Source organism: Hemibagrus wyckioides, linkage group LG11 (assembly GCF_019097595.1).
Source record: "Hemibagrus wyckioides isolate EC202008001 linkage group LG11, SWU_Hwy_1.0, whole genome shotgun sequence".
NCBI classification, from domain to species: Eukaryota; Metazoa; Chordata; class Actinopteri; order Siluriformes; family Bagridae; genus Hemibagrus; species Hemibagrus wyckioides.
The window spans coordinates 4544960-4555851 of NC_080720.1; the positions used below are offsets into that span (position 1 = coordinate 4544960).

The 10892-nt window shown below is 37.6% G+C and overlaps 1 protein-coding gene and 1 pseudogene across 2 annotated transcripts; both read left to right on the top strand.

Annotated features, from left to right (window-relative positions):
- The first annotated feature begins 4972 nt into the window (after nt 1–4972).
- LOC131361140 (polymeric immunoglobulin receptor-like) lies at nt 4973–8932 on the top strand. Of its 2 annotated transcripts, XM_058402067.1 has the most exons (7): nt 4973–5103; nt 5197–5517; nt 5783–6115; nt 6450–6569; nt 6676–6780; nt 7542–7597; nt 7689–8927. In XM_058402067.1, the coding sequence occupies exons 1-7, from the start codon at nt 5064–5066 to the stop codon at nt 8016–8018; spliced, it is 1305 nt and encodes a 434-aa protein (XP_058258050.1). In that variant the 5' UTR covers nt 4973–5063; the 3' UTR covers nt 8019–8927. The 2 variants fall into 2 exon arrangements, with proteins under 2 accessions (XP_058258050.1, XP_058258051.1); XM_058402068.1 differs by lacking the exon at nt 6450–6569 and having other exon boundaries at nt 7689–8932.
- A 347-nt stretch (nt 8933–9279) lies between these two features.
- The window catches only part of LOC131361139 (polymeric immunoglobulin receptor-like), a 5315-nt pseudogene continuing 3702 nt past the window's right edge, over nt 9280–10892 (top strand).

Here is a 10892-nt window from a genome sequence, read left to right on the forward strand (position 1 = left end):
AGGTGGATGAATTATCTCGGCAAAGGAGAAGTGCTCACTAACACAGATTTAGACAGATTTGTGAACAATATTTGAGAGAAATAGGCCTTTTGTGTACATAGAAAAAGCTCATGAAAAATGGGGGCAAAAACAAGTGTTGCATTTATAATTTTGTTCAGTGTAATATCACTGTAGAATGAACTTTTTACATTTTCCATAAATTTCACCCAAAAGCCAAATATCCTTAACTTTTTGTGAGTAGTGTAGCTGAAACTCATGTGACATGCTGCCTGCGGCCTTCATATGGCCTTTGTGTCACGGGTTTTAATTTAACAGGTGTTAGTAGTTGTTGATCTGTTTGGCCTTACTAATTATAATTTCAGAACTTATTTAAACCAAAAAAACATTTATTTTTATTACTTATATTTTAACCTACATTATAATGTTCCATATACTTGTGTACTTGTTATTTTTGTGTATGTGTGGTTCATGGTGATTGCCTGGCAATTACTTAGAATACTAAGGATTTTCACCATTATTTAAGGAAAGGATGCTATACTTATTTACTTAGTTTTCACTCGTTGCCTAAGTGGTGTGATAGTGTGGTAAACTTAGTAGTTCTGCTTCTTAGTTCAGTTTGGTTTAAGTTGAGTCAGTCTTTTTTTTTAGTTAGGATTGGTCAATTTATTTTATTTTAGTTTAATTTTTTTTCACGTTTATGCTGGCCTACTATTCAGTATTTTTTCCCTATGTTTTCATTAACATCAGTGTAACGAAGCATACTGAACCAGAACACCAGAGGGAGCCATCGCCCGAGTACTGAACTGACTTCTGGTACTCGGGTATTTAAACAGCACGCTGCCCTTTGTTCACTGCGAAGTATCGTGATCTCTGCATTGCATACTGAGCGTTACTCCATTGATTGCTTTGATTGCATTGATTGCATTGATTGCATTGATTATTCCATGTATGATCCTTGCCTGTTCCTGGTTGACCTAGAGATTCGGTTTTGTGTTTCGGTTTTGTTTCTATAGTGTTTTTTTTACCGGTTTTGACCCTTTTTGCCTGCCACTCTGACTTTCGATTCTTGCCTGCCGTTTTGATAATAAAGATCTGCATATGGATTCAGCTACTCCTGTTTCGAGTGTGTCCTTACAATCAGCCACTAAGAAGATATTTTTTTAATTTGGATTTAACTTGGTACGCCTCTCCTATAAACCCGACCTGACACCTGCACCTCAACAACATCATCTCCACATCTTCTCTGTTTTTTACCTTAGCACAGGGAACTTACAGTCTTACCTCCATCCATTAACCTGGGTAAGTTACTTTTTATTTACATAGGCCAGGGTCTTATTCCCTATGCTATAGTATATAAAAGTTTACATTAGATTTAAATTTTTTTTTAATTATCTTAGGCTCTCTCTCGAACATTCATGTCAGTGTCATCTAAGATGAGGATTGTTATGGTGTACTCTCACTTATTCTCAAGGTTTCTGTGTTTTTTTTTCCGTTATTTTTTTATTAACTTATTTTTCCGTTTTAGTGAAGACATTTGCACTTTATTGACAGCCGTCAGAGCCATGGATCGCAGACGTTTTTAGAAGGGTTTGGTATAATCCTATAGGCCAAAGGCCCAACCGACCGTCCCTGGACGAATATCGGCAACTCTGCCACATGGTGAGACTCCTGGCCACTGAACTGACCAATCACCTGCTGGCACTTTCAGATAACCTGCCTACTACCCTTGGGGTCCCTCTCCAACCTGAGCCGACTCTTAATGGTTTCCCTGAAGAACCTGAAGAACCTGAACCCCCTGCTCCAAATCCTTCACCTCCTGCACCCCCAAACTCTGCATCCACTGACTATGCAACAGCTAATGATAATTAAGCCAGATGATTACTAATCTCTATTTTTGTGGTTTTATACTTTTTTTTTGCAATGAACCAATTAGTTCCTTACATGATTATACATCTAATAAACTACTCAGAATTTACCTAATTCTATGTCTACTTTTTATGTCCTAATTTCATCTACTGTTGTAAGTTTAGCTGTCAACTAATGATTATGTGAAGTTATTAATACTGAAAGGATTAGATAATAATTAGATTAGATTAGATAATTAGATAGGTAAAATTAATGTTTATGTAAAATGAAAACAGGTAATGATTAAAGTAAACTTAACTATACTATATTAATAATAGATTTGATTTAGCATAGCTGAGTTAATTTAATGATTAAACAATTTATCTCAATTTAACTGTTAACTTCTCTTTGTTTTTTGTTGTTTTGTTTATATATTTTAACATTTTTTATATTTTCTTATTTTTTCCTTATTTTAATGATTAAAAAATGAATTAGATTTCTCTTAAAGATTAAAAGAAAGAAATCAAAGTTGGTTCATTTAAACTTCCCTTAATAATTAAAAGTTAAAAGTAATTAATGTTTAAATGTATGAATGATGATTTTCAGAAAATTTTCAACACCAGGAGCGCTGCATCATTCCAGCTACTCTGCACCACCAGCGTGCGGAATTTTACAGCATAATCCACTGCGGGTTCAGAGCCCTGGCATAGTTTTAACAGCTGCACAGACACATCAGCACAGACTGCACACATCAGCACAGACACTGCACAGACCCTCCCGCAGGGTACTCAAAAACCTCCCTGATCAAACCCACCAAATATTTAAAGGAGGTTTTAACCTGCGGCTTGTGGTCCCAAACCGCTGATGCCCTGTCAAGAGCCCACCCGGTGGGTTGTGAGAGAGGGAAGGCGCACTTGGTAGATTCTTTGCAATAGACCTCAGGCAGGTAATCAAAGAAGTTGTCGCACTGCCACAAAAAGCCTTGACAGCAGTTGGCAGAGCCATTGAACTTCTCTGGTAGTGCCATGCGTACTACCTCACTGTGTACGGGGCTGGCAGTGGCTGGTGGTATAATTTCGGCAGGCAAGGCTCGCTGTTGTACCTCCTGGGCAGCTTGTTTCTGATACTCGCGGATGATAGCCCCCTGGTGAGCTATCACCGCTTAAAGGTTGGCATACTCTGCTGGATCCAAAGGGGTCAAAGTATTCTGTAATGCCTCTCAGGCAGCAGGTTGGGTAGGATCCATATCCAGAGACTAGTCCAACGCTAAACTCAATTCGGAAACCGTGAAAAGCAAGCGGTAATCCAATACCAGGAAAAGCCACTAAACAACAATATTCCGGAACGTGATCCAAACTCGATAATCCAAATCACAGGCACACTTGGTAACGGCTCGGAATCTCTTTAAACAGGAAGATACTTCGCATTGCAGTGTGGTTCGCACACCAATTAAATCTTCAAGAACCCAGAAGTGTTCCTTTGTTGGTGGAACTAAAACTCAGATGAAGGCTCCCTCTGGAGGCCTGACGCCAGTGGTGATATTACAACATATTAGTATGTAGCAGAGCAATCCATCCTTATTGTAGCACATATTACCACATTGTTTTTTAAGCCATTAATCTTTTTTTCTTTTATTGCTACTTGAGGGTATTTCAGTGTAAATAAATTTGTACTACAGAATATTTTGCTTCATGTATATAGCTCTGGAAAAAAATAAGAGACCATTGCCCAATCTCCAGATATTAACCCTATTGAAAACCTCTGGAATGTCATCAAGAGGAAGATGGATGGTCACAAACCATCAAGCAAAGCTGAGCTGTTTGCTTTTTTGAGTTATTAACCCTTAGGAGTCGGCCAACCCGTCGGCGGGAACACTTGCATTTTTTTCTGGTAACCGTGAAAAGAACTTAAAATGCTGTGTCATTTTTGATCATACACATATGTGTAGTACATCATTTGAATGTATGTATGTTTTTGCAGTTTTTTTTATCTTGCACTGTTTTACCCTGAATGTCTTTTTGTTCAGTTTTTATTTTGCACTGTTCCTGTTGCAGTTTTACCCTGCATGTATGTTTTTGGACAGGTTTTTTAATATATATATATATATATCCTACACTGTTTTTGTTTGCACCATTTTACCCTGAACGTCTGTTTTTACACTTTTTATTTATCTTGAAATGTTCCTGGGATTCTTGCAAGTGAATTATTGAAAGTGAATATTCTAAATTAACTACAAACAAAGAAATATGTTTTTGTCCCCAAATCACATTATTTTCTTGTAGCACTTTCCTCAGTCACATACCTGACTGAAAGGGGTAATTATGCAGCTCATTATATGGGTCTTTGTCTTCTCTGGTGTGAATTACAGCATTATTCATGATCATTCACACCTCCTCGCATATGGCCTTTCTAAACAAAAAGTGTCTTAGAAAATGTAAGTGAATGTATTGTTTTCTGTGAATAAGTGAGCAGGATGATTGTCACATCATTTCGAGGTAAAAACACCAGGCTACAAGATCCAGGTCACAAAGTCTTGTACACAAATGGTATGAATGTGTTTTGTGGTCTTATTTCAGTGACTTATTATTTTGTTGTTTTCTATAATCACACATAACTGTTATTTTCTCCAATACACAAACTTGTACATACATGCTGCTCACATATTATTGTAGCCCAGTTTGTGCTGAATACAATGTAATCAGACTTTAGCCATTTATATGTTTATAAGTAACTGAAAAATACACAAATGTTAGGACATATCAGAACTTCTTCAGGGCCCCAAAACACCTGCAGACTCCTAAGGGTTAAAGCTCTGCAAATACTGCATGATCTTGGGTTATACTTGTCATTTCCTTTAAATATACACTCTAAATAACAATAGTTATATTTTGAATTTAGGAGAAATATTGTCAGTAGTTCACAAAAAATTAAACAAAATTGTTCATCTCACTAATACACTAGTACAGTTTCTCTGTCATTTTTACACCTCTGCTTATGCTCCTATGCACCAGAGAAGTAAACTTATCTACAGATCTACAGAAGAATTGCTCGGTCTAGAAAGGGATGTGGTAGCTGCATCAGTATCTGATTAAGATGTAGATAAAAACATGACACATTCACAGAGCAGGATAGAGACAGTAACAGCGTGTAACAGAACAGGAGCTTTAATATCTTTCTGAAGTGGAGTTGGTGTGGAGATCTGTGAGAGTGAACTCAGGATGAAGATCCTCCTCATCTTCACCCTCTGTCTGATCTCAGGTAAAGAAATGCACTTCAAAATAATCCTCACTATCAGTAGCAGTGTTACATGAAGGAAGGTTTTGATCAGATGGATATTTGGTGTTTTGTTAGATGGAGGAGCCTCCAAGGAAGTAACAGGATATTCAGGAGGAGGAGTCCTTATCAAGTGCAAGTATGATACAGAATACAGACAAAATACAAAATATTTCTGTAAGGGTTCATGGCCAGGCTGTTCTGATCAAATAAAGACAGAAGTTAAAAACCAGTGGGTAAATTCAGGAAGATTTTCACTGTATGATGACACCAAATCAGCAGAGTTCTGGGTGATGATCAGAGAGCTCACAGTACAGGACACTGGGACGTACCAGTGTGGAGTTGATATAAAGTCGTGGACAGACATTTACACAACGGTGGAACTGAACGTAAAGGAGGGTAAGTCTCCCACCACTACCTTTTGATTACACTCAAAAAAATCTCTAGTGCATTAGTAGGGGTGGAAAATACAAGGTATAATGTTAATTGCCATTTTCAGACTTTTTACATACTTTTAACTCACTCAAGCTTCAAACGGGAAGCCAAATAACCCACTGTGGTCATATGTATATACAGTATATACTGTAGAACTCTGTAAGTGTTGTTAATCAGAGCTTTGACACAAATACCCGTATAAATTGATCTGACTGGTTGGGTTTTGCAGATCTATCAAATGAGAAGTCCATCAATATGACTGTCCATGTAGGAGGAGATTTGACTGTCAGCTGTAAATACCCAGAATCCCTCAGGAGTAACCCCAAGTTTCTCTGCAAGCAGAATCAAAATGGTGCTTGTTCTTACAAAGAGGAAAGTAAAAAAAATGTAACTATGGGGAAATTCTCCCTGTATGATGACAGAGCAATACAAACCTTCAGTGTGATTATTAGAGATGTAACTGAGCAGGACTCTGGTGAATACTGGTGTGGAGCTGAAGCAGCCTGGACATCTGATCATGGATACAAGGTTTATTTCACACGGATCAACCTGACAGTTACTGGTGAGTTTGTAGAGACATGGAGACACACTGAATTAACTTTTCTGATATAACAGATATTACAAAGGCTTGTTTGTGATTATAATGATAATGGCAGTACAAATAGGCCAGTTATTTTTTAAGATGAAGCTTGTTAATTGAGGAGATTTAACTGATGATATTTAATAACATGCTGACTTCTGCACTTTATGTAAAGATTTTCATCAGGCTCAGAGTTTGTTCTCTCCTCGCCCTGTGCACATGTCTATTTTTGCTACACTGCACTTCCTGTCATTTATCAGATTATTATTATTTGCAACACAGCAATGTCTTACTGCAGTCATTTATCATGCTTCAGAGTCACTTGTCCCATTTTCAACTTCATTACCACAATCATCATCATCATCTTCATCATCATCATCATCATCATCATCATCATCATCCACACTTCTCACAAATACATCTTCAACTCCTGCAGGTGATTCTGCTCAGATGCACATAGTCTAACAACATGATTTTGATGAATCTGGTCCCATATGAAAGATCAGCATGTAGGTTAAAGTGTCTGTCTGTTTCTCTTCCAGGATTTCCAGCTTCCACTGTGATCACTGTGTCTGTAATTCTGCTGCTGTTTCTGATTGGAATCATAATCCTCATTGTTATTGTGCAAAAGAAACACAAGATGCAAGGTTAACACACACACAAAGCTCACATGCAACACATGGTAAATTTTCATTTCAGTTCATTTCAGAGTGTAACGTGTTTAATAAATATGAATGAATGAATGAATGAATGAATAATTTTCTATGTGTGTTCTTCCTGTGTTCTTCAGGTTCTCTAGCTTCCTCAGTAGTTAGATCTGGTGCAGTAAATTGCCTCTAGGTTTGAGTGAATGTGTGGATGTGTGTGTGTGTGTGTATAGGATGTGTGCATAAGCTCCGCCTCCACTTTGATTCTAAAGCTTCTATTAATCTACTAAACAAAATGCATAGTGTTTCACTATTTCCTATTTATTTATGTCACAAATATTTCAGTCACAACATTTTTTTTCTTTTTTTGTAAGATGTGCAGTGAGAGATTCTCACCCATATGTTCCATTTTGAGTCTAGTTCTTCCTCATATTGTCTCAGGGAGATTTCCTCACCATCGTCACCTCTGTCTTATTCATTAGGCATAAATTTATAATGAATAATTTATATCCTGAATTTATATACATATTACTGTAATGCTGTTTTGTGACATCATTAAAAGTGTTGTGAAAATAAAATGGAATTGAAATGATTCTGTACAAGCTGATCAGATCAACAATGAACACAGAAGCACACATATAGAAAATGCACACAGTACAGATGAATAAATACACCACAGGATTTCTGGTCATCAAGAAAAAGAAAACTAACAATAACATCTGGATTTAAAACCACGGACACTAACTCTGTTTATTTATCAGGAGGCGCATCTTCTATTGGCAGACGTTCTGTTCATGAGTCACAAAACGACCAAGTGGTAATTGCCTTCATCAGTTTGTGTATGTTCTATACCAAAAATTATTGCTTTAAACATTTTTATATATTTTTCTGTTCTTCTTTGCTCTCAGGTTCCTCTTGATGCCTGTGAATATGAGGAGATTAAATACACCAGACGACTTTCTGCCTCAGATGCTGGAACCTTCACAGTTTACTCTACTGCTGAACTACCCACAATCCCCTCTGATCATCACACAGTTTATGCAAACTCAGACTTACCCACAAGACCCTGTGGTCCACTACAAACTGTTTATGGCAATGTGGCACTACACACAAGAGACTCCTGTGAGTCTAATTATTCTACTCCTCAACTACCTCCAAACCCTCCTGATCAGGATGTCTACTCATCATCTCTCACAGCTCAGATATACACAAATCTGTCTGATTCTTCAGTTGGCTGAGAAATCTGCTGAAGAACTCTGATGAAGAAAGTTGTTGAACTCAAATAGGTCTTGTGTCACTATGCTTCATTTAGTCATGTTACTTCAATTAGGTAGTTTTTTTTATTATTAGGCCTTCTAGGTCAAGCTTCTCCCTTGGTGACAGTATAGTATGAGGTTATGAGGGTAAGACATGGACGTCTGGACTAAACAGTGAATGCTTTTTTTAAAAAGGTTGTAAGAGCAGCTTGGATATCATTTTAAAATACACAACTGAGATAGTAAAAACCCATCAGAATAAACAAATTATATTAAAATGTACAGCATTTAGGGGACACCCTTTTCAAAATGGCACACAATAGCACTCTGATATTCAACATATGTGATTATCTGGAGGTTTTCATCCAAAGTAGCAACAGAGACTTCCACAATTCAGACACAGTGCTCTTTACTGTTTATCAAGTCTGGTGAATATGGGTGTGGAGCTGATGCAGTTTGGAAATTACATCACGGATACATCTTGGCTGTCACAAAGCAGAGGTGTTGAGATCTCTGTCACATGGGCAAAGTGAGAAACAGAGGAAGATGCAAGTGCAGATGGAGCGGTGTTTAATAAACTCAGTGGAAAACAATCCAAAACGTAGACAAGCAGAGCTTGAATGATATCAGCAAAAGGACATAAACAGACGTGTGAAAACATGGAAGTCGGGTAACTGAAACAGAGGTCAAAAAAACATGAGATCTAACAAAATATGGCTAAGGCAAAATGGTAATAACACCAGGATATGTGATTATGTGGAGGTGTTTTCCCAAAGCAGCACCAGACACTTCTATTATTCAGACAAACTCATGCTCTCTCATTATTATCATTTTCATTCCTCTGTGGTGAATGCTGTTCACTGATGTTCAGTTTAAACTGTATTTTTCTTCCTCTGTTACACTCCTTGTGCTCCTAGAGGGCAGTAGAGGGCTTCTGGCAGTAGAGCAGTTCACACTGACATGGAGTAATACATATCATCAGTAAAGTTAATGCTGGAGCACTGAGAGGAAAAATAACTCACACGGAGAAAGATGCTCACATGCAGAATACTAATATTAAACACTCAAACACCTTCACATGATTGTTTACACACTGGAATTGACCAGAGGCTCATTTTTGTGTTGTACATTCGAATGTATTCGTATTGTGCCAATATAGTTCACACATATTTATATACACTTCCTGTACAGCTTTCTTACACAGAAAAAGGGGAAGTGGGCGCAGCATCTCTTTTTGGTTAAAACACAGATAAAGACACGACACATTCACAGAGCAGGACAGAGACAGTAACAGCGTGTAACAGAACAGGAGCTTTAATATCTTTCTGAAGTGGAGTTGGTGTGGAGATCTGTGAGAGTGAACTCAGGATGAAGATCCTCCTCATCTTCACCCTCTGTCTGATCTCAGGTAAAGAAATGCACTTCAAAATAATCCTCACTATCAGCAGCAGTGTTACATGAAGGAAGGTTTTGATCAGATGGATATTTGGTGTTTTGTTAGATGGAGGAGCCTCAAAGCAAGTAACAGGATATTCAGGAGGAGGAGTCCTTATCAAGTGCAAGTATGATACAGAATACACAGATAACACAAAATATTTCTGTAAGGGTTCATGGCCAGGCTGTTCTGACCAAATAAAGACAGGAGATAAAAACCAGTGGGTAAATTCCGGAAGATTCTCACTGTATGATGACACCAAATCAGCAGAGTTGTGGGTGATGATGAGAGACCTCACTATACAGGACTATGGGACGTACAACTGTGGAGTTGATAAAGCTTCAGGGATAGACATTTACACACCGGTGGAACTGAAGGTAAAGAAAGGTGAGTCTCCCACCACTGCCTTCTGTTTATCTTCACAAAGCTCTAGTGTCATTAAGAGACGTTGAAAATAAAAAAATAACTCTTCTTTGTTTTCTATACTTAGGAATCATTTTAAGAGACTTCTCAATCCCAAGGATGATTATTTAACCACTTTGACCCTTTTGCAAGGCTGATAAACCAGTCCTATTTCTATGCATTTGAAACTGAATTCCCAAATATTTTTAGAAAATCAATTTAAATCCAATCCTCTTTGTTTGAATACTAATAACTAATAACCTGTGATTGATCATCAGGGGCATAAGAACGGCATATATGACTTAATTGTTCTTTAAATATTTATGTTTCTGTTTAAGGGGAAAATAAGGTGGTCTTGTGGGTGGTTCATATAAATTTAATTGAATACCAATGTAACGTGTTTCACATCCACCACCAATCCAGAAAAAACACAGTCTAATCCATTCCAGATTAGAATCACCTGCCTGTTCCACACACCAGTTTTCTGTCAACCATCATTTACTACCTCGTTTATTTACCTTGAGTCAGTAGTTAGTAATTAATTGATCTGATCATGATGTGAACTTACCCCTAACAGGGTCCTTGGTCTCTAGAGAAGTGACTGCATATGCAGGGGGAGGAATCAACATCAAGTGCAGATATGAGGATGAATATAAAGACAAACCAAAATCTTTCTGTAAGATCAGAACAAATCAGTTGTGTTTAAATCGAGTAACAACAAAACCAGACAGTGAATGGACACATGATGACAGATTCTCAATTCATAACAGCAGAAGTGCAGGATACTTCAGTGTGTTTATCAGAGAGCTGATTACGGAGGACACTGGATCATACGGGTGTGGTGTTGTTGTGTCTGATAAACTGGAGATCTACACTGTAGTGAAGCTGAATGTAAGAGAAGGTGAGGAGCTAAAATTACATGTTTTAAGCAGAATAAACATGTTGTGATTGTATTTCTATGTAAATATACTGTAGAAGTGTGTAAGTGTTATTAATCAGAGCTAGAACACAAATACACA

Bases quoted from the DNA above. Each gene is read 5' to 3' on its own strand.
- LOC131361140 (XM_058402067.1), top strand. From the start codon at position 5,064: ATGAAGATCCTCCTCATCTTCACCCTCTGTCTGATCTCAG. The intron at 6,570-6,675 runs GTGATTCTGCTC...TTTCTCTTCCAG, and splicing joins TACATCTTCAACTCCTGCAG to GATTTCCAGCTTCCACTGTG. The intron at 7,598-7,688 runs GTAATTGCCTTC...CTTTGCTCTCAG, and splicing joins AGTCACAAAACGACCAAGTG to GTTCCTCTTGATGCCTGTGA.